The sequence below is a fragment of the Kuraishia capsulata genome, genomic scaffold (assembly GCF_000576695.1).
Source record: "Kuraishia capsulata CBS 1993 genomic scaffold, Kuraishia_capsulata_scaffold_2, whole genome shotgun sequence".
NCBI lineage: Eukaryota > Fungi > Ascomycota > Pichiomycetes > Pichiales > Pichiaceae > Kuraishia > Kuraishia capsulata.
The window spans coordinates 1,327,016-1,353,795 of record NW_019172951.1 but is presented as its reverse complement, the minus strand read 5'-3'; the positions used below and the strand labels follow the sequence as shown (position 1 = coordinate 1,353,795).

Sequence of the window (26,780 nt, the reverse complement as noted above, 5' to 3'; positions counted from 1 at the left end):
ATATTGGCTATAAATTGGACTTGATCCCCCTTGATTTCGACCTTGATCTCACTTCCTATTATAATTCATTACCAATTGAACAATGTCTTCAAACGATTTCTACAATTCCGGCGAACAAGGTGAATACAACGCCCCTTCGCAACAACAGCAACAGCAACAGGCTGGTGGTGAGGGCGAGAGAGGCCTTTTGTCCACTGTCATCGGTGGCGCTGCCGGTGCCTACGGTGGCTCCAAGGTGTCCAGTCAACACAGTGGTTTGACCGGAGTCTTGGGTGCCGTTGCGGGTTCTGTTTTGGCCAACAAGGTCGAAGACCGTTTCGAAGGTAACCAAGGTGGCCAACACCATGGCGGCCAGGGTGGCCAGGGTGGCCTTTTCGGTGCTGTCGAGAATGCCTTTGGCGGTCACCACGGTGGCCAAGGAGGACAAGGAGGTTTCGGCGGCCAACAAGGTGGCAGAGGTGGCTTTGAAGGTCAAGGTGGATTCGGTGGCCAACAGGGCGGATTTGGCGGCCAACAAGGCGGATTCGGAGGCCAGCAAGGCGGCTTCGGAGGTCCAGGCGGTCCTCCAGGTGGCTTTGGCGGTCCAGGCGGTCCTCCAGGTGGATTTGGTGGCCCAGGTGGTCCAGGTGGATTCGGTGGCCCAGGTGGTCAAGGTGGTCAAGGTGGATTTGGCGGCCAGCAAGGTGGACGTTGGTAAATCAGCAAGACCCTGCCAGGTGATTGGTCAACTACACAATGATAAATTGAGAAACAGAATGACTAAAATATTGTAATTGAAAACGAGTATTTCCATGATTTGATTCGCACGAATTGAACAAAACACGTAAAAATGGCTTTCCCTAACTATGGTACGCGTCGCGACACGACTTTTTATCAACCTTTAGAAAGGTCCACATGTCCTTTGTAACAAACCATTCTTGTTTTCTTATCTCAAAAAATGGAATCTTTGCCCCTGGAGCTGAAATCTCAAGTGGAGAGTATCATTTGTGAGTCTTTATTTGATATTATGGGCTATTTTTTTGCCGTATCATGTACTAATTGTCCGCCTATCCTCTAGCCTCTTTTCCCCCGAGCAAACCAACGTTTGATGCATTGATAGAGCATTTCACACAGGATGATCCCAAGAGAAGAAAGATCTCGGCTTTACCGACGGAGTCGTTACCCCCATCTTTGCAAGACTTCCATATCGTCCTGCAAATACCAGAGCTGTCTCTGCAATCGCCGATCAGGAAGAAGTTGAACCTGATCTTTGCCACGCCCAAGAACGCCAAGAGTCCAGCTTTGGTGCTCTCGAAGGGTGTGGATACCCAGCCCGAGATAATGCTGGATAATTTGAGCTCCGGAAATGTCACTTTCGCGGCAATATTGAGAGTGCCGGAGAAGAAGGAGCTGCGCAACCTGCTGATCTTCTACAAGCAGAATAGAGGTGACATGTTCAAAAACGAGCCCATCCTGATACAGTATAACGATACTCTGCTGAATGAACAATTTTCGCCAATTCTCCAAAAGATGGACTTTGGAACCTATCTTCAAAGACAGTGTTCTCTGTGTGGATTCCAATTGATCGATTCCACCTCAAAAGAGATGAGGTCTTTCTTTGTGGATGCCTACAAAGGTTCCAAGGAAGGAACGCTTTATTTCCTTCCCAACCATATAATTTTTGGGTTCAAGAAGCCCATTCTCATGTTCAAATCTACGGACATAGACAGCATCACGTACACCTCGATCACGCGGGTGACGTTCAATGTGACCCTGATGATTGTCCCAGCCGACGGGGACCCCGAGAACAGCGACAGGTTCGAGTTCTCGATGATAGATCAGCAAGAGTTCAACAAAATTGACCAGTACGTTAGAAGCAAGGAATTTAGAGATAGATCTATGACAGAGGAGCTGAAGGCTAAAATTAAGATGAAGAACGCAGACAAGCCTGGTGCGCTAGCCGAGGCCGCCAGAATGGTTCCTGGTGGGGCACAAATAGTGGACGGAGTCAAAATAGACGATCAGGACTCTGATGATCCGGAGGACGAGAATTATCAGTTTGCAAATGAGGAGGGTGAGAGTGAAATCTCCGGAGAAGAAAACAGTGAAGATGATGATGAAGATGGAGATGAGGACAGTAATGACGACTCAGAGGACGATTCTGGAGAGGACGAAGGTGAGGATGAAAATGATGATATAGACCTAGGAGATTCGGAATAGGGGAGGTGCAGAGATTAGGAATGGGAGATCAGGAATAGAACGCCAATAATACCACCAACATCAACGCTTCTACTACTAAGAAGATTCAGACTAACTTCATGAAAGTCGCCCAACTAGCCTTTCAACTAGTCTTTCAACTAGTCTTTTTGCAACTCCTCTACAACTCATTGAATGTTTTTGATTGTTTTTTTTGGAAAGAACTGAGTCTTCATAATCGATCTCATATACATATGTGTATTGCATCGCGAGATTCACACCGTGAAATTCAAAGCTCTCTTTTTTCAGTAACCCACCTGTTCATGTTTTATCAAATAAAATTGTTGTCTAGTCTTTGCTGTGAATAATTGGTCTATTCAGAAGCCGTCGCACGGGCCTCATTCAGCTTTTCCAGACGTTTGTCCAACAACAGCTCGTTCTTCTCAGTCCACTTCGTGAATCCGTATCCAAGGGCAACCCAGAAGCCGGCGGAGTAAGCGTAGCCCATAGGGGCGTACAACATATCGACCTTTCTTATACCGTTTTGGTAGGCTCTAACAAGGACACCTAGATGGAGGGTTAGTCAAGGAACTTTCTTCATTGATGACAACTCTCAAAAACAACATACCAAAAGTGGCCCAGCCAGACAAAGTTGCAAAAAGCGCCATTTTTTGTAAAACAATATACTTTGAGTGTAGAAATATGACAAGGAGCTATCTCTTTCATGGCCATTACCAAAAGGCTCTTCCTGGTTGGGCGATACTTTTGCAGACACGGGCATCAAATGACAGACAACAGATATGGGCATCTACAACAAGGTGCGGCTTAAATAGCCGGTTTATCTGAGAACATTTAACCGCCAGCAAACATAATTAAATTAATCAAACTGAATCATCATGTTACTGTCAGACCTGTTTGATCTGAAGGAGTCCTTCATTCTTATCTTTGGAAAAAAGGTCTCATTTTTCACTTTGGTGTCCTACATTGTGGACTGGTCATTATACATGTACTACATACCTCTCTCTTTTGAAGGCTTCAATTTCCTAACGCCCACAGCGCCATGATCACCGTGGCAATCACTTACGGAGTATCAACAACCCCACGCTTCCAGGAGTTTTATGCAATGGATCCAAGCCTATGGCACTTCTATTACCCAGAAGCCGCCACTGCAACGCCGATATGGCTTCTTATGGTTCTCGCCTTTGTTGCTCCATTAGCTGCAATGGCGGCTGTCGAAGCTGCAGCAATCCAGGACAAGGTGCTGAGAAGAATATGGGACTATTTTGCTGCGGTGACAGCTCTCACATGTGCAACTGCAATACAACTGATTCTTGTTGTAACCCTGAAGAACCTGGTCGGAAAACCCAGACCTGATGCTATCCATAGATGTCTTCCGTCTAGTTTCACAGCACCGATAGGACAACTTTCAACTGTGGAAATTTGCACCTCGCCATACCGCACCCTGGTAGCTGAGGGGTTCCGATCGTTCCCCAGTGGACATGCCTCAACGATCTTCGCCAGTGCTACCGTTCAAGCTCTTTTCACCATGGGAAGAGTGAGACTATTCGATGGGCGAGGCATCTTTCTCAAACTCGTCCAAACAGGATATCCATTTCTAATAGCCACTTCAGTTTCTGCAGCACGAGTCACTGACAATAGACATTTTCTATGGGATGTGATTGCTGGCACGTTTCTTGGAATTGCGGCTGGTGTCATTGCATTTTTGCTCTATTTCCCCCCACCATATCCCTATATTAAGAACCATGGCAAAGCTTACCTTCCGCGAAGATTCTGCGCAAGCAAATACCAGAGAAATTTTGATGGCTTCTGGCATTTTGAGGACATGTTTCCCGAGACAACCGCAACCGCAACTGAACTTCAGGATAGATCAAGTGCAAACTTTGTGGTTCCCAACCCTACGCTCAAAACAATGGCTGTTTCGAGAGGAGGGTCGTTTGCAACCGTGGGTGAACCTTCAAATGCGACTAGAAGCAGATCCGCATTCAGCCCGCAAGCGAGCAACCACGGTGGTTCTACATCATCCGCAACAGCACCGCTTCAGTAACTACTCCGGAGATCATATCAATTTGCAACGTGCATATTTTCACTTTCCAATGCAGAAACTGGAGAATACAACGCCCAAAATTTCTTCTATGCCTACCGCTTCACCCGTTATCTTTCCAATTCCCTCAATGCTATATCTCAAAGTTTCACCGGCTAGAACAACATCGTTGGACTCACTGAATAGCAGAAACTCCTCGAAGCCATACAGAACGTCTTTCACCAAAATATCTTTGGCTCTATCGGAGATAGAAACCGGGTCTTGGTCTTCATACCAGGTCAACGACTTGAACTCCTGCGTCAATGTCGAAAGCAAATTGTCAACACCCACCCCAGTGGAGCATGATACGGCAGTGAAGTCTTTCGAAGGAAGACCAAGCTTGGACTGCAATTCTGTCAAGACTCTTTCAAGATCTGCGTTGTTCACCAGGAGATCCGACTTGTTGATCACCACCAGTATTCTCTTCCCACGTTTCGACATCTGCTTGATATGATTGACAAACTCGTCGTCCACTTCCAGATCATCAACAGGCACAATCACAAGTACCAGATCAGCAGTTGCAGACTTTGCCATTGCCCTCTTAATACCCTCAGCTTCAATCTGATCAGCATCATTTAGAGACCTTATTCCAGCAGCATCGCCAATTACCACCTTGTAGCCACTGATATCCAAGGGAACGTTGATGATATCTCGAGTAGTCCCGGCAATATCACTCACAATAGCGGTGTTACTGTTCGAGATAACGTTCAAAAGAGACGACTTCCCAGCATTTGGGGGACCCAGAAGAACTGCTTGTATTCCACGAAGAAGAATCTCGGATCTATCCAACCTGGCGATGTACTCGCTGACCTCTCTCTGGAGGTCTAAAACGTTATTGCGAACCGTCTGAAATATCTCATCTGTTTCTTCCACTCCGTGTTCTTCTCCAAAATCAATGATCGTGGTAAGCAATGCCACATTATTCACTATATCTGTTCTCCATCTGCTGAACAAGGCATTGGTTTCTCCTTCCATTGACCTCAGACTCATGAGCCTTTGAGACTCGGTTTCAGCATGGATCAACGAGTTGATACCCTCCAGCTCAGTGAGGTCAAACCGTCCGTTTTGAAACGCCCTCTTCGAAAATTCTCCCTTTTCGGCATGCCGTATGGGCTGATATGGGGTATGTAAATTCTCAATGGCTTTGAGCACACCTTCAATCACGGCAGTACCTCCATGGACATGCAGTTCAAGAAGGTCTTCTCCCGTATAAGATTTTGGACCACGGAAGAACAACGTGAGGGCATGATCAAGTAAAACACCCGTTTTGGGACTCACAAGTTTTCTCAATGAACTGGCTCTGTGTTTTGGAGCTATTGTCTTGCCAGTCAATGCCTTGAACACATTGGTGCTTGCGGGCCCAGAGATCCTGATCACACCAATGGCTGCCCTTCCCGGACGCGTAGAAAGAGCGTATATGGTTGGCCGAACATATTCAGTGGCTGAATTTGACAGAAACCGAACACCAAGAAAACTTCTCATGATTATGCTCTTTTCGTTGCCGTTTAAAGTCCCTCGCCATCAATAGGTGAAATGAAAAATTTCAGTGAGGCTTGCGATGCCCTTCACGCGTATCTGAGGGCTCCTGCATGACTCGACTCCACACAAAACTGTAAGCTATTTTAAACCCAAACTCGATCATTAATATACGATTTTTTATACAAAGCTACTCAGTAACCTGGCCCTAGCGCTAATACCAATTTCCCCAAACGATTCCGTCTGTTCTACTTCAATCGAGTCATTAGTTGCAAGAACTAACACTTCGAAGAATGCACGTGCAGCCTGGGCTTTTGGTTTGGAAGAAAGAGGTTCACCTGACTCAGAATCCCTTTCAAGAACGGACAAAAATGTTGTTTTGGCAGAGTTCTCGGTGAGATTCCTGATGTGGGTGGCCGTCTGGAACTCCGTATCAGCCGAAATAACATCGTTTTCCTCGGCGAGGTCTGACTGCACATCTTCTGGCTGTTCATCATGATGGTCTTCGGGAATGTCAAAATCCAGGTCTGGGATGGAGAAGTCGGGCATATCGAACTCTTCGGCTTGGTGTAGATCCTCGCGCAAATCTTCGTCAATTCTTGGTCTTTTCGTTGTGGATGACTCATCCCATATTCTTCTCAGCTCTTTGAGCTGTGTCGACCCAGATGTACTGGATCTCACGACTGAGTCCAATTTCTCCTGAGTAGAAGGAACAATACCACACTCGACAGGTCCCGGAAGCTCCAATTGAGCAACTCTAATTTGTTCACTTGGAATCTCGATTATGCTATCCACTATCAGCTTTCTCTTCTTGGTTCTGACCACATCGTTTTTCAGGTATGTAATTGGGCCCCTTTTCACTCTCTGAACCGGAAGAGGCTCTTCTGGTGGGGTCACGGGTTGTTCAAAATCCTCCTCAAAGGTCAACTCTGGGAGGTTGAAATGCGAATCTTCAAGATCTGGCATGTCATTATCAAAGGACGCGTTGACCCCAGCGTTTCTACCCACCTCGATGGACTGATCAGCCCTCATCACACCAGCGTTCAGCTCTTCATCTCCCAAATCAAAGTCCAGCTCGAGATTCACATCTTCATTCATTAGTTCGCTAGAGTAGTCGTCGTTGTGGTGAGCCCTTGGATATTCGATAGAGACATCTGCGTCAAGAGGAACATTGGCCGCGGTTGAGAAAAATTCACTGTTTCCACCCAAACTAAGATGTTTCCCGGTTTTTTCATTGTCTATTTCATCGAACCTCAATGGCTCTTGGTAGAGAAGATCCATTGAAGTCACCGTGTCGGGTAGTGTTAAATTGCTCACGCTTTGGACGGTGGTAGCCTCGACTGGCAAAACCACCGATTGGTTGGAACGAAACGCGGTCTTGATACGCAACAAAGCATCCGAAACATCATCAAGAAGATACTTTGCCTTCCTCGAGTATATTCTCACAATACCAAATAAAAGCTGGCCAGTTAACCGCAGCGCAATCGGCTCAGCCTGGTGAGAATTGTGTGTCGAAGATTGGGCTATTGCCTTCGTGGAGTCTTCAATCGAGGTCTGAAGGAGCTGGTGTTTCGTCAGCTTTTTCTCCAAATTAGCAGCCAACCAGACATGGGCCAGTGGTCCATCTCGTATCAGCAACTGCTCTGAGAAGAACATTATTAGCAAATTAGCAAGTTAGCAAATGTTGACAGTTGAACTGAGAAGAAAGTGAGTAAGGGACTGTTAGAGGAGATCAATAAACACGCTGCCAAGAAGGTTACGGTTGCAGAAAATTGAAGACAGACTCGCGAATTCCAAAAATGGAAAATACACGACCCCAGAAATTAGGCCGGTCCGCGACCAATTGAAGAATCAGCTGCAACAGTAGGTAGTACAAAACTTACTGGTGGAAGCCGCGTGATTCGGTCAATTTGCCGGGCGCAATAAACAACATCGTAGCAATTCAAATATATATATATATAAAACCGAAGTCTCGCTTAATTCGGGTAAACGGAGTCTTGTCGGGCGCTTTCAGTTTCCCCCAAAAGAGAGCGGCTATACAATCCCGAAAAGGCCCATCCAAGGCCATCGTCGATTGAAAAATTGGCGCACAGGGGATTCTTCTCCATCCTACTCATTCTTTTGGTAGACCTTGTCAATCATATTCAATCCATCAAAATGGCCAAGTAAGTAATTGAAGTCGTGATTACAGTCGTGTGACTCAATTTTTCTCAATTTGTGCCCATACTAACGTTATCATCATAGACAAGTTCTCCTTCTCGGCTCTGGTTTCGTTGCCAAACCAACCGTTGATATTCTAGCCAAGACCCCGGACGTCGAGGTCACCGTCGCTTGCAGAACTCTTGTCAAAGCTCAAGAGTTGGCTGGTGATGTTGCCAAAGCCATCACGCTGGATGTTACCGACCCAGAGGCCTTGGACGCTGCCGTGTCCCAGTACGACCTGATCATCTCGTTGATCCCTTACATCTACCACGCTACCGTTGTCAAATCGGCTATCAAGAACAAGAAGAATGTCGTCACCACTTCTTACATTTCGCCAGCTTTGCGCGAACTTGAGGACGACATCAAGAAGGCCGGAATTGTGGTCATGAACGAGATTGGTCTGGACCCAGGTATCGACCACTTGTACGCCGTCAAGACCATTGACGAAGTACACAAAGTCGGCGGAAAGATCAAGTCTTTCCTCAGTTACTGTGGTGGTCTTCCAGCCCCAGAAGACTCCGACAATCCTTTGGGATACAAGTTCTCGTGGTCGTCCAGAGGTGTTCTTTTGGCCTTGAGAAACTCCGCCAAGTACTGGAAGGACGGCAAGGTTGTCTCCATCGAGTCGCAGGATTTGATGAAGTCTGCCAAGCCTTACTTCATATTCCCAGGTTACGCTCTGGTGTGCTACCCTAACCGTGACTCCACCACCTACAAGGAGCTGTACAACATTCCTGAGGCTGAGACCGTCATCAGAGGAACTCTTCGTTTCCAGGGTTTCCCTGAGTTCGTCAAAGTCTTGGTCGACATTGGCTTCTTGAAGGATGAGGAGAATGACCTTTTCAAGGAGTCTGCTCCTTGGAACGAGACCGTTGCCAAGTACATCGGTGCCGCTTCTTCCTCTGAGGCCGACATCGTTGCCAAGATCTCTTCCTCCACCCAATTTGTGTCTGAAGACGACAAGGAGCGTATTCTCGCTGGTTTCAAGTGGCTTGGATTGTTCTCTGACACCAAGACCACCCCAAGAGGTAACCCATTGGACACCCTGTGTGCTACCTTGGAGGAGAAGATGCAGTATGAGGAAGGCGAACGTGACTTGGTCATCTTGCAACACAAGTTTGGCATTGAATGGGCTGATGGTACCACCGAAACCAGAACCTCCACCCTTGTTGATTACGGTGTTCCAGGCGGATACTCCTCCATGGCCAAGACCGTTGGTGTTCCATGTGCCGTTGCTAGTCAGAGAATCTTGGCCGGTGAGCTGGTTAGCGAACCAGGTCTCTATGCTCCAATGACCCCAGAGATCAACGATCCAATCATGAAGACTCTGAAGGATGAGTACAACATCTACCTGGTTGAGAAGACTTTGTAAGTGTTTACTTGAAATAGAATAGCCAATTTTAATTTTTTATGACGTAAGCGACGTGTACCGAACAATCGTGCCGCACGCCACGACACTCCGCTTTTGGCCTTCGAATGGAGATTGCTACCTACAACACTCTATTGAGTTTTCCTCCTTGTCGTTGTTTGACGGCTAGAAGCCATTTTACCGAGCCAATTTGCCAAAAATGTCTACCAATCCTTCAACTGCATCGAGTACAGTTGGCTACGATGGCCAGGGGCACTCCCCCTACGGATCCGCAGACGGCGAGGATGTTGTGGAGAGCAATATCGAAGAGCCACAGTCCTATTCCCCAAAAAGGACCAACGAACCCCTTTCAACCCAAGACCCTGAACGAAGACCCCTGCTATCTCCCGATGATCCCAGTGTGTCGCCGTTGAACGTCAGACGTGTGCGTATCTCGCGTGGAGTCATCACCTTGTCAACCGTGGTGTCTGCACTGTGGTTCATCTTGTTGCTGGTGTCAGACTTTGTCTCCATCCCGGGATTCAATAACCGGGGAAGAAGCTTTTTTGAATTGGACCTGATATTTCTCAGTTTGATAGCAAATTTCACTGCTCTGACGTTTTTCACGGTCCCATCGCCGTTCGAACGAACAGTGGGCTACGTCACCTCTGGATTTATCGCTTTTGTCCTCTTTCTGATTCTGGTGGTACCATACCTCAGACATCAGCACGGAATGGTTGGATTTTTGACTGTTTTGTGGGTATCAGCCACAATGGCTTTTGGATGTTTGGCTGATTACTTTGTGGAGTTGGCTAAGACCTCCGAGGAGATAAGACTCACTGGTCGCCCCGAGACCAGACGCACTCTGTTCGAATACACAGCCATTTCGGTCAGATTCGTTCTGAGAGTCGTGGTACTAATTCTGGCATTTTTCTTGTGGCTCAATGTGCTGTTTTCAGCGTTTGACTCGAGAATCAAGCCATGGGGCAAGACCGTCTCTGTTGCCAATGACTCTTTGGATCTGCATCTGTATTGCGTGGGAGATGTCTATGGAAATTCTACTAACGAAGAGAAGAGATCACAACCGACTGTTCTTTTGGAATCAGGACAATACACCTCTGTTGAAGAATTCTCTAAATGGGTGGAGGAACTATATCATCTGAATAAGATCCAAAAGTACTGCCTGTACGATCACCCGGGAATGGGGTTTTCAGACTCTGCTCCATCGCCCATATCCATAGGGATAATTACCGATATGCTTCACGAGGCTTTGACCAAGGAGAAGATCTATGGACCTTTCACTCTGGTCGGATTTGACATGGGTGGATTGTACTCCAGGGTCTTTGCATCCCGCCATATGGATCAGGTTGATTCTGTGCTGTTGGTTGACTCTTGGCCTGCAGATTTGCTAAAGGGTAATCCCCTAGGCAATACTGCTAAAGGAGAGAGAAAGGACGAAAATTTCAAAAAGACGCTAGGTATAAGGCCAATGTCTTCTCGTACTGGTCTTGCACTTTGGCTGGAAGGAGTGGTTGCACCATTCAGTCTGAGAAACTTCAAGAGAATGCTTTTGCACCGTGATGGGTCTAATTCGAGGATCTGGGGCGACAGCATGAGGTACCAGAGCAAGTTCATAAGGGCCAAACTGCAAGAGCAGATAACGTCTAATATCCTGTCGTACAACGAGGTGGTTAACGCAGACGAGCAGCTGCACAAGGTTCCGCTGAGTGTGGTGACTTCCAACACAATGATCAAGAACTCACCCAACTGGGGGAGATGGCAGCGAGAACTCACCAAGCTGGGAACAGGTGCTGTTGAATGGTTGATTGCGGATGGTGACCACAAGATTTGGGAGAATCCAAAGGGTGTCAAAGATCTTCAGGATATTCTTAGGGGTATTGTCACTGGAGAGACTGTCATACCTTTGGAGGCCGAAAACACGACTGACCTAGTACAGAACACACCATGAAGTCTACATACGAAAAATTTCAACATCAATTTAAACATTACAGCTTAGAGACCTTCCTCTCATGATACGTTAAAGTTGTCAAGCTCTGCCTAACAGCTGTCTAATCCTTGTCCGGACCCTACCAAGCTTCTCACTAACACGATAGAGTGGAGAAACCTTCGCTAAAGAGTCAGCTTGCTCTTGCGTAACCACGCGTTTCACCAGCAGATTGAATATTCCTCCAAATGCCAAAGACATCACAGTTGACGTGAGAATAATCACGTTGTAGGGCATACTGAAGTCAGGTGTTGGCAGTGTAAGCAACGAAGTTGTTGTTCTAAAGTGGTAGATCTCATTACCTTCCTCTCCAATGACCGAAATCACGGCCGGGTCAATCTCGAAGCCATGGTTCGCATCTGGTGGATATTCGGCATACAATAGCATGGACTTGTCGAACTGGTAATTCAAAGTCACCGAGCAACCCGCTGGGATTCTCAACAGAAGCTCCAAATGGGTAGGAGCTTTTCTGTCGACGGCCGGGCTGTAATAAATCTGTTTCAATACCGTCTCACTGAGAGGGTCCGAGATGGAGTATGTCACCGTGGACTTGTCAGGCTTCGTAATTGTGATGTCCATGGTGTGCAGGAATATACGAACAAACCAGGGAAGTGTTTCAAAAAACACGAGATCCACATCTTTATCTTCGGAAATGTTTGCAAAATCAGTTCTGAATCCACCCGAATCCTGAGAGTGGCCAGTCAACGATCTCGAGGTCATTACAGGAGGTTTGTTGAGCGCAACAACGTTGTTTGATTCGTCAGTAGAGAACAAGAAGTTTGTGGTACTCTTCACATCCAAATCCGCACAATCATCAACAACTGTAAACTTCTCATCATCTCCTGTGCCCGTGACAGCGTACACTTTCCAGTGTTCATGGTTCACATGGGCACACACCTTGGAAGGCTCTGACGATATAGAACTACCACCGTTTATCGTGGTTCCAAACAAAGTCTTCAGGTCCCATGACATGTCTGTTTTTTCGCCTAATGGGAAGCATTGGAAGACATTATGCGTCTTGCTCTGATCACACCTCAATTCTTCTCCAGGCGTGGGTTTTGGGATTGGGTTCAAGGCCCTATCAATTGTCTTCGGAACATTAAGAACAACGTCTATGGCTTGTTTGAGGTTGTAGTTGCAGATGAGACTGTCATCGCATTCGGTCAAGATATCAATTGACATGGAACTCCATTGGGAGTTGAAAACCTTGTGACCATTCAACAAGGAGGAAATACCAGCTTTCCCCTTGGCAGGAAGTATCTTTATGAAAGGTGTGAGATTCTCCGTGCAGATTGGTTCACGTGGTAGCGCGCTTCTCAGCAAGTACAGCTGTTTCTCAGGTTGTACCTTCTGGTAGAAGCTGGAGTACGGCTGCAACGTTTTGACGGGGTATGTGGTGATTGATTCGTCAATGAAGTTGAAAGAAGCGCAAAACAAGCCGGACAACGAATTCACCAGTTTCACCCAACTCTCGAGAGCTTGTGCCTTATCATCTGCTTCAATTAAAGACCATATTTCCACTCCAGTACCACCAGCCGTTGATCCGTTTCTTGGTAGCGACCCCCATACTTCAGAGTCCCACCAACCTTGGGAAAATCTCAGATGAAGCTCTCTCGCTCTTGTTGTCTTCAATATCGGTCCAAATGATCTGGGAAAAACTGTGTAGTGTGTAGATATGGAGTCGCCATCCGAATAGAGCTGTATATCGTTGGAGTCAAGTTCAAAGTTGAAGGACGCAAGTAGGTTGTTTCTGGGTAAAGGCGTCAGATCAAGTCTTTCTTTAAAAGGATATGTGTTTGCCGTTGCATCAACTGAACACGCCAGCAACACAAGTGTCCAAATGCTTTGCAACAGCATTTTGCAATGGCTATGTTGGTCAGCAAGTCGCGTCTTGAACTCTGATTCGACGTAAAAAGTGTAACTTTTATTCAAAACAGTAACGCAAATGCAATTGACCCAACCGGCTGATACTAAATATTGGGAACAAAATAAATCACAGCTAACTGCAAGTGTGTCAATCCACTTTGTGGAGTCAGCAATGTAATCGCTATGCGTTGTTGTTGAAAAGGGTCTAAATTAGACACGTGACCAAGATTCGGTAAACACACTAACAATTGCCGCATACTCAATCTTTTCAGATTTTACCACACGTAGCTATGGAACAACTTTGAAACAAGCACCCTCCGACGTTGGAAGTTATATTGCAGATATGACTGGTAAGTATTCTAAAACAGTGAGCCACAAAATTGGTTTGACCCTAACAAATTTCCCAGATCTTGACAACAGGGCCAAGACACAGTCTGTGAAGCTGACGGGGCAATACACTGCTCCCAAGCTAGTGGAAGATGAAATCATGGAAGAAGTGGAGAATTCCCCGGTGGTAGTGAGTTCAGTGAGTTCAGGCAATGGTAAATCAGTATATTCGAAAGAGAATGATTACCAGAGGCGAAAGTACGATACAATACAACAAATGGAAAAGGCAGGTGACGAGTCCAAATCCTATAAAGAGCGCATGAAGCTGAAGTCATTGGAAAATGGTCAAGAGGACTCGTCTAAAGAGGAAGAAAAAGGTCTAGAACGAAGAAAACAGAGAAAACGTCGTTGGGATGTTACTGACGAGGATACCAATCAGATTGACAAGAAGACAAAAGTTGATGGAGTGATTGAGACCTCCAGTTTGCCCACTATCAATGGAATTGAACTCAATGACGAGATTTTGAACAAATTGCTTCCACCTGGATTTGTGAAGATACCACAGCCTGAAAGTTATAAACCAAGAGACGATGAATTGCCAGATTTCTCCAACTTCGATGCCTCTGGCAATGCTGATGGCTACATGATACCGCAAGAGAGCAAAATGCTCGTGGAGGCTAAATTGGTGAACCCAGCCATGATTTCTGATGTTTCGGGAATTGGTGAACTACAGTTTTTCAAAGAAGAGGACATGAAGTACTTTGGAAAACTCATAGTGAAAAAGGATGTTCCACCAGAGAGCATGTCTGTGGATGAAAAGAAAGAAATCAGGACTATGAGGCTTTTGCTGAGAATCAAGAATGGATCAACACAAAACAGAAAGACTGCTCTGAGATCTCTCACAGAGAATGCCAGATTCTTGGGACCAAAGGTACTATTTGATCAAATTCTTCCTTTAATGATGGAGAAGAGTCTCGAGGACCAGGAAAGACATTTGCTTGTGAAGGTCATAGACAGGATCCTCTTCAAGCTGGATGAGCTGATCAGGCCATACACTCACAAAATACTAATTGTGATCATGCCTTTACTGGTAGACTCGGATTTGGTGGCTAGACTGGAAGGAAGAGAGATCATCTCCAATCTGTCAAAGGCCGCTGGTCTGGCACACATGATCTCAACTCTTAGACCTGATATAGACAGCTCTGATGATTACGTGAGAAACATTGTTTCGAGGACTTTTGGCGTTGTCGCCTACTCCCTTGGTGTACAGAACCTGTTACCCTTTCTCAAGGCCGTGTGTCACTCCAAGAAGAGTTGGCTTGCCAAACACACCGGAGCCAGAATTGTTCAGCAAATTGGCATGATTATGGGTTCAGGAATTTTGCCGCATTTGAATGGCTTGATTTCGTGTGTGGCTGATTCGATAAATGACGAAAATGCACAGGTGAGAATAATGACCGCTAATGCGATAGCTTCGCTGGCAGAATCTGTTGCGCCGTATGGTATTGAGTCCTTTGAAGAAATACTGCAAGACCTTTGGGGAGGAATGAAGAAACACAGAGGTAGAGGACTGGCTGCTTTTTTGAGGGCTATAGGTTCCACCATACCACTTATGGATGAGGAGTATGCCAACTATTACACACGGGAAGTCTTCAAAATTCTTTCCAGAGAGTTCTCTTCTCCTGACGAGGAAATGAAGAGAACTTGTCTCAAGGTGGTCCAACAGTGCTGTGAATCAGCTTCCGTTCTCACTAAAAAGTACATGCTCAATGAGGTTTTGGAAAATTTCATGACCAACTTCTGGAACAGAAGAACCGCTCTGGATAAAAGAGTAGCAGGTTTGTGTGTCCACACAACTGTCACGATTTCCAAGAAGGTTGGATGTGCTGAGATTGTTGAGAGGATCCTTGTTCATTTGAAGGACAGTGCCGAGCCATTTAGGCGAATGGCTGTAAGCACTTGCGATACGATAATCTCAGAGATAGGTAGCATGGATCTTTCAGATAGAACGGTTCACAGGCTCGTTGACGGGTTACTTGTTGCATTCCAGGAGCAGACGACACAAGATCCGGTTTTCCTGAATGGCTTTGGCCACATTATTAAATCGATCGGCATAAGGTCAAAGCCTCATTTGCCCTCAATCCTGAGTACACTTTTGTACAGGTTGAAAAGCAAGTCTCCCGAGGTTCGTCTGCAAGCTGCTGATTTAATTACTCAGATAGCACCGGTAATCAAGCTGTGTGGGGAAGAGGATATTTTGGCCAAGCTGGGATCCATATTGTATGAATCTTTGGGAGAAGTGTTTCCCGATGTTTTGGGATCGGTGATTGCAGCTCTTGGTTCAATCGTGGTGGCCTTGGGTGCCGCTTCCATGAATCCACCAATTTCTCAAATTCTGCCAACTCTGACCCCTATATTGAAGAATCGTCATGTCAGAGTTCAAGAAACCACCATTGAGTTGATTGGAAAAATTGCGGACAAAGGAAAAGAGTTTGTGAACCATCGCGAATGGATGCGTATCAGTTTTGAATTGCTCGAAATGTTGAAAGCAAGTAAGAAGTCCATCAGAGTCGCTGCAAATGAGACCTTTGGGCACATAGCCAAGGCAATCGGACCTGCGGATGTTTTAGTGACTTTGTTGAACAATTTGAAGGTTCAAGAACGTCAATTGCGTGTTTGTACAGCAGTTGCGATTGGAATTGTTGCCAAAACATGTTCGCCATTCACAGTTCTGCCTGCACTAATGAATGAGTATCGTACACCAGAAGTTAATGTCCAGAACGGTGTTTTGAAAGCTATGACTTTCATGTTTGAGTACATAGGAGACATGAGTGCTGATTATGTCTACGCTGTGTCTCCTCTTCTGGAAGATGCTCTCATCGAGAGGGATCTTGTACATCGCCAAACTGCTGCTACGGTAGTCAGACACATGGCTCTGGGATGCGTTGGGATGGGACTGGAGGATGTGTTCTTGCACTTCTTGAACTTGCTGATTCCAAACATATTTGAAACCTCGCCGCATGTCATCAGAAGAATCATGGACGGGATTGAAGGATGTCGTAACATCGTGGGTCCAGGCTTGGTGATGAACTATTTACTTGCCGGGTTATTCCACCCTGCTCGAAAGGTGAGGCATGCTTACTGGAGGATCTTCAATGAAATGTACGTTCAGAGCTGTGATGCTATTGTTCCTTTCTATCCTAGGCTGGACGGTGTAGGTCCTGCCCCAGCCATGGAAGGAAATGCCGCGACGAGAACACCAGACATTCCTGAGCTTGATCTTATGATCTAGTACTGACTCTATATTGGTAATCATCTATGTACGATAATGTAATCACACTAGTTTGCCCGATTGGCATCGTCATCCAACGATTCGTCCACAATGTAATCCCTGTCAGCCTTTTGTAAGTCAGCTTTTTCGTCGTCGAGGTCATCATCATCATCATCCTCTTCTTCTTCTTCTTCGCCCAAATCGTTTTCGTCATCGTCTTCTTCATCTGTTTCGCCATCGTGATCATAGTCTTCGTCTTCATCGTCGTCATCGTCTTCGGGGCCCTGGGAACTCTCCGCAAAAAACTCGTCCAAGCTTTGTAACTTGAACTTCTTAGCGTTAGCAACAGGGGCCAAGGTCGAAACTGATGATTTTTCATAGGTACCAGGCATAGATAAACTAGAAGCAGACCGGAAGCTGGCGGGGTTATTCACCACAGTTTTGTGGCTAATAGAGTTCACAATTTTGTTGAAACTCTTCACCTCAGATTCTTTCTTGCGTAGGTCTTCGTAGTAAGTCTGAAGAGAAGAATCAGAGGCAATTGCGTCACTCCATTCTGGCACTTCCAAAAATGCGATCAATAAGGGAGAGAACAGTTCTCCCTTGAGGCGGGTGTCAAGATTCGACTCGTCTCCAGAATTCGAAGTCAGAGAATTTTCAGTTATTGGGGCATTTTTGGAGACTTGGAGCATAAGGGCAGCTAGGTCAACTTCTGATAGCTTTGCATACATATCTGCAATTACTTCACCAGCAATAGGAGAAGTCTCTGGACTCAAGAAATCCTCAAAACTTGTAAGTCCCGAGGATGTTGTGATATATTTACCAGAGAAGATGTTTGGCAGTAAGTACGACAAAGTTCTGGCCTTATCACGAACATCCAGCGAAGGGTCATATTTCGCATAATGAAGAGTCAAACTGAATAGCTTGAAGACAATATTGTCAAATTGGTAAAGGCTGTCTCCATAGGTTTGCCTGTGCATGTAGAGGTCTTTGGTAAACAGTTTCGCTGCGAATCCCAGTATTTGCAAACGACAGATCGAAGATTCAGTAGCAAATGTTGTCACCAAAATTCTCAAGACATCAGGCAAGCAGGCATCCAAAACAGGTGCAGAAGGAATGTCAGCTGTCCTTACATCCGAGCCTTGCTGTGCCTGCATCCATGAGTTGGAAAACTCACCCAGTAGCCATATTATCGAAGCTCGAGTCACAGGGTGATGTATAGTCATGGATTTGGCCGCATCCGATATCGGAACTAGTTTCGCCAGTAATCTCAAGAGAACTGGTGTGTTTTGCAACAGATTTTGCTGGATAATATACCGTACTCCCGTCAATGCTTCTGAGACTAGTATATCTGTAGAGCCTGGAATGCCATCAGATTCCTCAACAGATGCGAATTGATCCAAAGTGCGAAGTAGCCAACTCAAAACCTTTGAGGTGTGCTTTGCATCTAAGTTCACAGCTTTTGAACAGCAAAGTTTGCAAATGCATTTCACTGCTAGCACCTTGGCTTCGACATCGAGTACTCCAGACTCAACAGTGTACTTGAACTCCTTGAAAATAACGTCAAAATTGGCGTTGTTGGCTAGCTTAGCCATGATCAAAAGCTTCAACCTTGCTATCTCATGCGATTCGTTGGGTAGAAGAAAGAACTGCGAGATCTGATCATTCTGCAAAAACGCAGGATAAGAACTGATTATCAGCAGAATTATCTTCAATGCAGTCTCTGCGACATCCTGGTCCTGAGAACTTGTAAAGCGATACAATGCCCTATCCAGTTTATAATCCTTGATCACCTTTGGAGGTGCTAGAGCGATCAAACAACGGGCCACAGCGAGAACGACACTCACAGATTGCGAGTAAACAGAGTCCCGCACAGAACCCAGAAGCGATGATAGATCTGTATGGAATATCACGTCGTACTCGGAGAACGATAATGACGAAAAGTGTGAGAACGAAGGCATATCCACCATCTCGTTTGGGGAGTCAATGATAGACTCGGCATTTGAACGGTCCAGTAGCTTGGGCTTCGGCACAAAGAGTCTGGCGTAATCAGTAAGCAAAGGTATCACCAGGGCCTTGGCAGAATCGTCGAGCTCCGGGATCTTGTGACAGATGTGGGTGTATCGAGAATGCAATAGCTCATATTTTCCGGGGAAAATCTGAGCAAAAGTGACTATTGCCGAGCCCAAAACTTTGGCGTCATCATCAGAAAGTAAAACAGCCAAATTATTGAACAAGTTGTGAACATTGGAAGACTCATCCTCCAGAGCTTCATCAGTAGAAAGATGATCGTTGTACACCCTGTCCAACTCGAAGCATTTCGTGATAGCAATTGCCGTAGACGATCTCACCAACGGGGATACATCGCTTATTGTCTTCTTGATACTAAGCATAAGAATGGGCAATATGGCAGGTATCTTGATACCGCAGATCACCCTGATGGCCAGCGATCTGATCAACGGGCTTTTATCAGAAAGCGACTTCTGGATAGCATTGATGGACAACAGCGAGATATCTTGCTCGAGATGGTTATATTTCAGCAAATACACGAAGACAAGTTTCTTCACCGTGAGATTGGAAGAATTGATGTTCTTGACCACATGTGGGAAGAATTGCAGCACATCCAAGTCTCCCTCGTTGGTCCTTGAGGATACTCGTGTGATATATTTGAGTGCTAACAACTTCTCTTTTTCACTGGACGAATTCAGGTACGACAGCAACTCAGTTTCGTTCAATTGAGGCATACTCTGCGAGGAAAATGCCGAAGAGTACACCTTTCCGTTGATCAGGTCGCTTATGGCTGCGGGATTGAAGTTGGTGCCCTGTCCAGTATGGGATATGGCGTCCATCGTCAAATCCCTTGCGGACTCGATCATGGAGGAGATATTCCTAGCAAGAGCAGAGTCAGTCATCGCGGGATTACTGAGGAAGTACCTGCAAAAATTGTATACTTGTTCAAGAACAACAGAGTGTTTTGTCCTTGTGTCTTGTCCTTTTGGCCCTGCAAAGAGTCCAGATGGCGTCCCCAGTGTTCACGTGCAGCACAGCCCTGAAAAATGAAAGAAGAAGTCGACCATCGCAACATGGCGACATTCCAGTGAACAAGACCTTGTGCTTCAACATCAATTGAGCGTCAATTGGTGTGCAGAGAATATATTTGATCTGGAAATGGCTGGATCTGAAGATGATGATATTTCCATAGCTTCTGCTGGAAGCGCGCAACGAAAGAGTCTCAGGCGAACCATCTCGATAGACTCACTGGCTCCGTCCAACCTATTAAAGACAACGAATTCTTTTACGCGGTTATTCCAGAAGGGAAACAAAAGGAAGCTGGACGACACGCCTTCGGCTTCCAATGCTACTTCCGAGTATGAAAGTGACGAGACTGAGAACTCGGATGAGCAGACTACCTACAAGAAGCAGAAGACGCTCACGGAAGCGGATCTAGAGCTCCAGAAGAAAGAGGAGGAGTGGGACAGTTTGCTACCGGCGGAATACCGCAAATACAGACCCAAAGGCCACAAGCTGAATCCGCCACCTACAGACCGTCCAATCCGCATATATGCGGATGGAGTGTTTGACCTGTTTCACTTGGGCCACATGAGACAACTGGAACAAGCCAAAAAGTGCTTTCCAAATGTGGAACTGGTTTGCGCAATTCCGAACGACGTAGAAACACACAAGAGAAAAGGGCTGACCGTTTTGACAGACAAACAGAGGTATGAGACGCTGAGGCACTGCAAATGGGTAGATGAGGTGATCGAAGATGCTCCGTGGGTGGTGACTCTGGAGTACCTGAAGGAGCACAAAATTGACTACGTTGCCCACGACGATCTTCCGTATGTGGCGGATGGAATCGAGGACATATACTTGCCTATGAAGCAGGAGGGCATGTTTCTCGCGACGCAGAGGACAGAGGGGATATCCACATCGGATATCATCACCAAGATTATCAGGGATTACGACAAGTACCTGATGAGGAACTTGGCTCGAGGAGCAACCAGAAAAGAGCTCAACGTGAGCTGGCTGAAGAAAAATGAGCTGGATCTCAAAAAGCAAATCAGCGAATTCAGACACTACTTCAAGAAGTCCAGTCAAAATCTGAACAGGGCTTCCACAGACTTGTATTTTGAAGTTCGCGAGTTTCTGAGAGGCAAAAATTCATCTTCTAAAGAGCTGGGATTGTCAACCTCACCCAGTTTTGATTCCTCCAGCAGCTTCCTAAAAAGACTGAGATCGCCAGCCACGGATTTCGCCTCCAAGTATAACGGCAACGAGCATATGAGGTCCAGGTCTATCATAGACAACTTCAAGGAGTGGATGACAAAAGATATTGCAGACTCATCCGAAATCTCGGATAGTCACCTTGACGAAGACGAGGACGAGGACGAGTTCGAGACCAGTGAGAGCCACGATGAGGACGCCGGAGCCGAGGAAGGCCATGAAGCCCAGGACGATGAAAGCTCCTGAAGATATGGATTATATGCTAGTTTACTACCTATCTGTTATTCAAGTTGATTGGCTTTTTGAAATAACCTGTAAAGTGAAAAATAAACCAAACTGAAAAGTCCGAAGCCTTCCGTGCACCACACAGAAGTCTCTCCGGAGACGCCAGGCTTGATTTCTTCGATCTTCTCTTGTTCACACCATTCCGCAGAATTGCTTGTAAACTGATCACCATGCCCACAGTTGCGGATATAAAATACTTAGAACCAACGACTCTGCGGAATTGGCTCCGTCAAGGGTGTAGTGCCACGGGATCCAAGTTCTTGGTGGTTGATGTTAGAGACTTTGACTATGTTGGGGTAAGTAGCGTCTCATGACGGCAATGGACTGAACTCCCTTTTACTAACTATACACACATTCACAACAGGGCCACATTAAAAACGGAAGAAATTTGCCTGCAAACACGCTGACCAAAGAGCTGCCCAAACTGGCCGAAGATGTGCTGGATAAAGATTACAAAGATGTGGTTTTTCACTGTGCTCTCAGCCAGCAGAGAGGTCCCACTGCAGCCATGTCGTTCTTGCGGTATCTCAATAAAACAGAAACGGAAATAAAAGGTCTGACAGTCTGGATTCTGAGAGGAGGGTTCACAAAGTGGCAGGAACTGTATGGTGAAGACGATAGTGCCACTGAAGGATACGATAAGCGGATCTGGGAGTTCCAGTAACATATCTTGGTAAGGCCATAGGGCCTTTTCCGCACCATTAAATAGACCAGCTTGTATATGGCTCATAATTCGCACTCAAATCACGTCAAACTCTGAGATATATAATATGCAAACAGCGCGTAAAAAATAAACCTTATTTTGACGGTCTGCGCCAGGTATGGTTCATAACTAAACCTCTTGGGCCTCATGATCTCAAAAGTTTCCAAAAACCTCAATTGCATGGATTTGCGAGAAAACATAACATAAACACGTTTTTTAGCCCTTTCGCCAGCATCAGCCTTGGTCTGTGGGTCCATTTGTAGAACCTGGTTCATGACAGCACTCCATTCGATGTGGTCTGACGAAATCGTGAAACCCGTCCACGATTTGGACTCCGCAGAAAAATTCTCCACAGTCTCCAAGGGTCCCCCTGTGTCCGTTGCAAGGACAATTTTTCCCTGACGCATTGCTTCCAGTGGTACAATTCCGAAGTGTTCAAAGGATGGGGTATATAGCAAAATCTGACACTGCGAGATCAGTGAATCCTTTAAATCAGAGGTCACGGAAGGCAAAAAGAAAACATTTCTGTCTTTGGGATAAGTACTCAGGTTTCCTCTGAGAGTTATTGACTTGAGCTGGAGCTTCGCGCAGAGCTCCTCTAGTTCGATCAGATACTCCACGTTCTCCCTGACCCTAGCATCATAGCCACCGGCCAGTACCAGCTTCAAAACTGACCGTTTTTGCTCCGGCAAAGAGCTCAACAGATCAGCAAATGCCAAAATAGCAAGCGAAATGTTCTTCTTCCTTTCGAATCTATTGATGGACAAAAACATGTCCGAGCCGTTGAGGAACGTGCTCACCTCCTTCACACTAGACTCCTCCAGCTCAACCGCAGTTGGCACACACGGATATATGACCTGAGGAGTGATATGTGCCAAGGACCTAAACGTCTTTTTAAAAATTGATCTAGTGAACTTGGAGTTCACCACAATTTCATCTGCACAACCCGTCGTGAACTCTTCAATGGTGTCAAACACTTTGCGGTACAATGATCTCACGAGAGAGGCATGAGAAGCCAGTAATTGGTCTGGAAAATGACAGTAAAAAAGAGTCTTGGCATCGGATCGTTTGTTATAATGAAGAAGAGGTAGACAATAAGGCAATTGGTCTAGAACAAACATGTCATATCTCTCAATCTCTCCAGAGAACACCAACCAAAGACATAGCCATAGCTGTCTTAGTGTAGCGAACACAATATGGAGTCTACCCTTGATATTGGTAGGAAAAAAATCACCACATACTTCCACATGAAGCGTTCCATTGGCCACTTCTTCGAAACAGTGTGTCCGATCGCAATGGGATGTGTATATGGTCACCTCGTTGTCCTCTTCTTGAAGCGAAACAGCGGCGTCCACCACGAGTCTCTCGGCGCCGCCTTGAAAGAGTTAGTCCATTTTTGAATGTCTAGAGGTAATAAACACGCTTACCTATTCCCAAATCTGGGTGTATAAATGCAATTTTCATGAGTGGTGGCCTTGGGAGGAGAGAGCTTGAAAAAGAACCATAGTTAAGGCCATAGTTAAGGCTGTAGTTCAAGTCTACTTAAGGCCAAAGTCATCACCAAAGACTTTTGAGGCTCGCACTCTCTTAGAGATAGCTCAAGGCTCGAGTTTCGTAAACCAGTTACTCCATCAGTTTACAGTCGAGTTTCCCAGATTCCGAATAAAAATGTTGGTACCTCCTGATAGTTTTGGTCTCGTGGAAGAAGGAGTTTGTATGTATTTTGCATCTGTTTTACAGCTACCGTTGGTGAAGTGCCGGTCTCCTGAGCTCCACTAACCTGTCAGATCGTTGTGCCAAGTTGGATGCCATTAATTTCTCGTTTCTTGAAACGCTGAACCTGACTTCGTTGATATTGCTTGATCCCGAAAAGCCTGCAAGGCCGTTTCGTATTTTTCTAGAGGACAGAGGCATAGTGCTGCACCATCTGGGGGGTCTCGAATCCAGCTTGAATGATGACTCCAGCTCCAAGATGGAAGACTGGATGCTTCTGAAGCCCCAGATAGTTGGAAGGATCTTTGAGATCATATTCGAGAAGAAAAACCACAATGTTCTGTTGATAGACAAGTCGGAGACCGTGATCGGGGTGTTGAGGCAGATTCAGAAATGGACGTTTACAAGCATAATAAACGAGTACCGGCTTTACTCAGGAAATAAGTCCAACTATTTTTCGGAGAATTTCCTGGAACTAGTATCGGTGGAGCTGATACCGCACGATTATGACTCCTCCGTTCAGTCTGACGCCAAGACCACGACTCCAGAGGGCGACGATATAGAGAGAATGAAAGACCATTCCATTCCCATAAAAGCCGTTCACAGAAACAGCTTTCAGTCCAAAAGACCCGATTTTAATATGGAGGCCTTGAGGAGCTCTTTGCCGAACAAGGATGAGGGTCTGGAAGAGAGCACCGCTATCAAGGACGACGAGATGTCGCTGTCTGTCTCTCCGCAAATACCGAAGAATTTGCTAAAGTTTGCCGAAATGAGAAAGCAAAAGAAGATGCAACATCAAGGGGGATCCGAAGAGAATGAGATTTCAATCTCTAATTTTGTTCGGTACTACCAACCCTCCAATAATTGGTTCCACACCCGGTCCAAACCAATCAAAGTTAGACTACCGCCAGAAGATGAACTGCCAAATTGGTTCTTGAGACAGAGAGATGGATGGGAGGCCGATTTCAGCAGATTAAATTGTTGAAAGGAATGGAAAATTGCGCTCAAGGCCTTTTGATAAATTTCAGGGCATTTTCGTCGTGTCCGTGCGGCTTAGCGTCCCCCAGCGCTTACCATGTTTTGGACTCTCTTCATCCTTCTTACTGCTTTTTCTTTCCAGCGCGGTACTCAATCCCTTAGATTTTCAGATTATCCACAATATTTGGACTGAAAGAGTCTGCCAGCGAACTAAAGGATGTTGCACAAGTTACCTCCCAAACCGGCAAAGCCGCAGGCTCTCAACAAGGTATGGAGTCTACTCACCGCCGCTCATTGAACGAACGATTGAATATCATGTTTTCTAACATGTTTTACAGGTTTCCACCCCAGAACTAAACTCCCCGCGGCTTCCACAGACCACACCCCAATCGGACTTTGGAACGTTTCAGTTGATGTCGCCTTTTCAATTCACCTCATCTGCACCATACCAGTCTCCTCACATCCCCAATTGCACCAGGCAACTGGAAGGACACCTGATTGGTTGTCTGATGAATAGCCCTTCGGCTAATAAAGATGGGGCGGGCTTTCCTTCCAATTTTGATCCCCGAATGGAACCAAACATGCCTGCCACCAAGAAAGTGATTGGGTGGCTGAACGAACTGCCAGTAGACATCACCGCTCCAAGATCATTCAAAAATGGATGCTTTGAGCTTGAGCATTACAACGGTTTGGAAGTTGAGGATCTAATCGAACTCCTTTGGCCAGACGAGGATGCTGCCATAGAGTGCTCTACAGATGAGCTGATTGCATCACAGGCCAAGCAGATCGAGTTTCTAACCAGCAAACTATACTCTATGGAGTATACTAGGACACCCGAGGAGGTCACCAAGACGGCGCTGCGAAGTTCTCCGCCATCGTACAATGTGAGGTTGATCAATCGTTGAGCCGCCAAGATGGTTCGTTCTGGGTCGCTTCATACATAACGCACTCAATAATCATTTTGCTTGGAATCCCAGCCAAAATCTCCATGAATTGTAAAATTAGTACGTGACCAAGCTTAATATCTTCAGCTGATCTTAACAGACCTGTAAATGTCTGTAACACCTGCTACAGCGTAATTAACATAACGGCTAATAGTGACAGTGAACTTGCTTCGCAGTAAATAACATCATGACGTATGCATGCGGCTGATAAATTTCTCTACATCAGCTTCGAACCGTATTATAGTGCTGATTTCCTTTAATCAGAGCAATCATGGCCTCCTCAAATTCCATATTGTTGATAAATAGATTGCTCAGTCTAAAGGAACAGTCTCCCTTTTTGCTTGTGGAGGACTCTCTTTCGCAGTCGTCAGCATACTTCACACAGGAATTCGTCTCGAGAGTGCCTACAACACCAATAGTGTACCTTTCATTTGAAACAGTGAACGCGCCCAGTTTTGCTGCAAACTTTGTACAATGCCTTGGTCTATCTGTTGAGGAGATCCACTCCAAGATTGAGAGCAATGCCTCGAGGAAGACAATCGTGATGGTCGACTCTTTGAACTACATTCCTCCTTCACAGATCACCAAGTTTATCAAGATGCTTGTTCATCCCAATGTGATACTGTACGGTGTTTACCATAACAGTATCCCTCACATAGAAACACAGGATTACCCCAGTTCACTGCAATTGCTTCAGTTCATGGCAACGTCCATTTTTGAAATAAGACCAAGGCTCAAGAACATGGATGAGGAAGAGGTGGAGCACCAGATGGATATATGGAGGTTTCCAATAGGGGAAATTAACTCAAGCGAATTTTATGTTACTCTGACAAACAGAAGAAAATCAGGAAGGTCTGTTGTTCACAAATACGAGATAAATTCTGACACTCACGAGATTACGCCATATGTCTCCAAGGCGAAGGAGGATGCCGTTGGCGATGAAGAGCTGCTGAAAAATCTCACCACCTTCAACTTGACCACATCTACAAGGCAGAAGCATGCCAGACAAGAAGTTGAACTTCCTTTCATGATGGCACAGAATGGGGAAGGGGCCGTTGGAGGCGCGATCGTTTATCAGTACGAACAGGATGATGATTACGACGAAGAAGATCCCTATGAAGATCCGTTTTGAACACTACGTAAATAATGATACAAACACCGA

At 45.9% G+C, this 26,780-nt stretch overlaps 17 protein-coding genes across 17 annotated transcripts, besides 2 other annotated features; 11 read left to right on the top strand and 6 right to left on the bottom strand.

The window, feature by feature from the left end:
• Positions 1-82: 82 nt before the first annotated feature.
• Positions 83-697, top strand: KUCA_T00002018001 (uncharacterized protein; the record flags this gene model as incomplete). Its single annotated transcript, XM_022604257.1, has 1 exon — positions 83-697. The coding sequence occupies one exon, from the start codon at positions 83-85 to the stop codon at positions 695-697; it is 615 nt and encodes a 204-aa protein (XP_022458056.1).
• Positions 698-937: 240 nt separating this feature from the next.
• Positions 938-2,199, top strand: KUCA_T00002017001 (uncharacterized protein; the record flags this gene model as incomplete). The annotated part of the gene is made up of 2 exons (XM_022604256.1): positions 938-986; positions 1,058-2,199. The coding sequence occupies 2 exons, from the start codon at positions 938-940 to the stop codon at positions 2,197-2,199; spliced, it is 1,191 nt and encodes a 396-aa protein (XP_022458055.1).
• Positions 2,200-2,548: 349 nt separating this feature from the next.
• On the bottom strand, positions 2,549-2,843 carry KUCA_T00002016001 (uncharacterized protein; the record flags this gene model as incomplete). Its single annotated transcript, XM_022604255.1, has 2 exons — positions 2,549-2,742; positions 2,804-2,843. 2 exons carry the CDS (start codon positions 2,841-2,843, stop codon positions 2,549-2,551), a joined length of 234 nt encoding a protein of 77 aa, XP_022458054.1.
• Positions 2,844-3,235: 392 nt separating this feature from the next.
• On the top strand, positions 3,236-4,240 carry KUCA_T00002015001 (uncharacterized protein; the record flags this gene model as incomplete). The annotated part of the gene is made up of 1 exon (XM_022604254.1): positions 3,236-4,240. One exon carries the CDS (start codon positions 3,236-3,238, stop codon positions 4,238-4,240), a length of 1,005 nt encoding a protein of 334 aa, XP_022458053.1.
• A 39-nt stretch (positions 4,241-4,279) lies between these two features.
• On the bottom strand, positions 4,280-5,758 carry KUCA_T00002014001 (uncharacterized protein; the record flags this gene model as incomplete). Its single annotated transcript, XM_022604253.1, has 1 exon — positions 4,280-5,758. The coding sequence occupies one exon, from the start codon at positions 5,756-5,758 to the stop codon at positions 4,280-4,282; it is 1,479 nt and encodes a 492-aa protein (XP_022458052.1).
• A 174-nt stretch (positions 5,759-5,932) lies between these two features.
• Positions 5,933-7,408, bottom strand: KUCA_T00002013001 (uncharacterized protein; the record flags this gene model as incomplete). The annotated part of the gene is made up of 1 exon (XM_022604251.1): positions 5,933-7,408. The coding sequence occupies one exon, from the start codon at positions 7,406-7,408 to the stop codon at positions 5,933-5,935; it is 1,476 nt and encodes a 491-aa protein (XP_022458051.1).
• Positions 7,409-7,909: 501 nt separating this feature from the next.
• Positions 7,910-7,917: a sequence feature (Short protein (KUCA_T00002012001, CDK26041.1) was converted to a misc_feature.).
• An 84-nt stretch (positions 7,918-8,001) lies between these two features.
• Positions 8,002-8,044: a sequence feature (Short protein (KUCA_T00002012001, CDK26041.1) was converted to a misc_feature.).
• A 295-nt stretch (positions 8,045-8,339) lies between these two features.
• KUCA_T00002011001 (uncharacterized protein) lies at positions 8,340-9,326 on the top strand (the record flags this gene model as incomplete). The annotated part of the gene is made up of 1 exon (XM_022604250.1): positions 8,340-9,326. One exon carries the CDS (start codon positions 8,340-8,342, stop codon positions 9,324-9,326), a length of 987 nt encoding a protein of 328 aa, XP_022458050.1.
• A 196-nt stretch (positions 9,327-9,522) lies between these two features.
• KUCA_T00002010001 (uncharacterized protein) lies at positions 9,523-11,271 on the top strand (the record flags this gene model as incomplete). Its single annotated transcript, XM_022604249.1, has 1 exon — positions 9,523-11,271. The coding sequence occupies one exon, from the start codon at positions 9,523-9,525 to the stop codon at positions 11,269-11,271; it is 1,749 nt and encodes a 582-aa protein (XP_022458049.1).
• Positions 11,272-11,349: 78 nt separating this feature from the next.
• Positions 11,350-13,164, bottom strand: KUCA_T00002009001 (uncharacterized protein; the record flags this gene model as incomplete). The annotated part of the gene is made up of 1 exon (XM_022604248.1): positions 11,350-13,164. The coding sequence occupies one exon, from the start codon at positions 13,162-13,164 to the stop codon at positions 11,350-11,352; it is 1,815 nt and encodes a 604-aa protein (XP_022458048.1).
• A 352-nt stretch (positions 13,165-13,516) lies between these two features.
• KUCA_T00002008001 (uncharacterized protein) lies at positions 13,517-16,792 on the top strand (the record flags this gene model as incomplete). The annotated part of the gene is made up of 2 exons (XM_022604247.1): positions 13,517-13,523; positions 13,581-16,792. The coding sequence occupies 2 exons, from the start codon at positions 13,517-13,519 to the stop codon at positions 16,790-16,792; spliced, it is 3,219 nt and encodes a 1,072-aa protein (XP_022458047.1).
• Positions 16,793-16,839: 47 nt separating this feature from the next.
• Positions 16,840-19,683, bottom strand: KUCA_T00002007001 (uncharacterized protein; the record flags this gene model as incomplete). Its single annotated transcript, XM_022604246.1, has 1 exon — positions 16,840-19,683. One exon carries the CDS (start codon positions 19,681-19,683, stop codon positions 16,840-16,842), a length of 2,844 nt encoding a protein of 947 aa, XP_022458046.1.
• A 256-nt stretch (positions 19,684-19,939) lies between these two features.
• On the top strand, positions 19,940-21,241 carry KUCA_T00002006001 (uncharacterized protein; the record flags this gene model as incomplete). The annotated part of the gene is made up of 1 exon (XM_022604245.1): positions 19,940-21,241. The coding sequence occupies one exon, from the start codon at positions 19,940-19,942 to the stop codon at positions 21,239-21,241; it is 1,302 nt and encodes a 433-aa protein (XP_022458045.1).
• Positions 21,242-21,450: 209 nt separating this feature from the next.
• KUCA_T00002005001 (uncharacterized protein) lies at positions 21,451-21,944 on the top strand (the record flags this gene model as incomplete). Its single annotated transcript, XM_022604244.1, has 2 exons — positions 21,451-21,576; positions 21,645-21,944. The coding sequence occupies 2 exons, from the start codon at positions 21,451-21,453 to the stop codon at positions 21,942-21,944; spliced, it is 426 nt and encodes a 141-aa protein (XP_022458044.1).
• Positions 21,945-22,024: 80 nt separating this feature from the next.
• Positions 22,025-23,447, bottom strand: KUCA_T00002004001 (uncharacterized protein; the record flags this gene model as incomplete). The annotated part of the gene is made up of 2 exons (XM_022604243.1): positions 22,025-23,358; positions 23,411-23,447. 2 exons carry the CDS (start codon positions 23,445-23,447, stop codon positions 22,025-22,027), a joined length of 1,371 nt encoding a protein of 456 aa, XP_022458043.1.
• Positions 23,448-23,651: 204 nt separating this feature from the next.
• Positions 23,652-24,681, top strand: KUCA_T00002003001 (uncharacterized protein; the record flags this gene model as incomplete). The annotated part of the gene is made up of 2 exons (XM_022604242.1): positions 23,652-23,697; positions 23,771-24,681. 2 exons carry the CDS (start codon positions 23,652-23,654, stop codon positions 24,679-24,681), a joined length of 957 nt encoding a protein of 318 aa, XP_022458042.1.
• Positions 24,682-25,087: 406 nt separating this feature from the next.
• KUCA_T00002002001 (uncharacterized protein) lies at positions 25,088-25,579 on the top strand (the record flags this gene model as incomplete). Its single annotated transcript, XM_022604239.1, has 1 exon — positions 25,088-25,579. One exon carries the CDS (start codon positions 25,088-25,090, stop codon positions 25,577-25,579), a length of 492 nt encoding a protein of 163 aa, XP_022458041.1.
• A 310-nt stretch (positions 25,580-25,889) lies between these two features.
• On the top strand, positions 25,890-26,750 carry KUCA_T00002001001 (uncharacterized protein; the record flags this gene model as incomplete). Its single annotated transcript, XM_022604238.1, has 1 exon — positions 25,890-26,750. One exon carries the CDS (start codon positions 25,890-25,892, stop codon positions 26,748-26,750), a length of 861 nt encoding a protein of 286 aa, XP_022458040.1.
• Between the last annotated feature and the right edge of the window lie 30 nt (positions 26,751-26,780).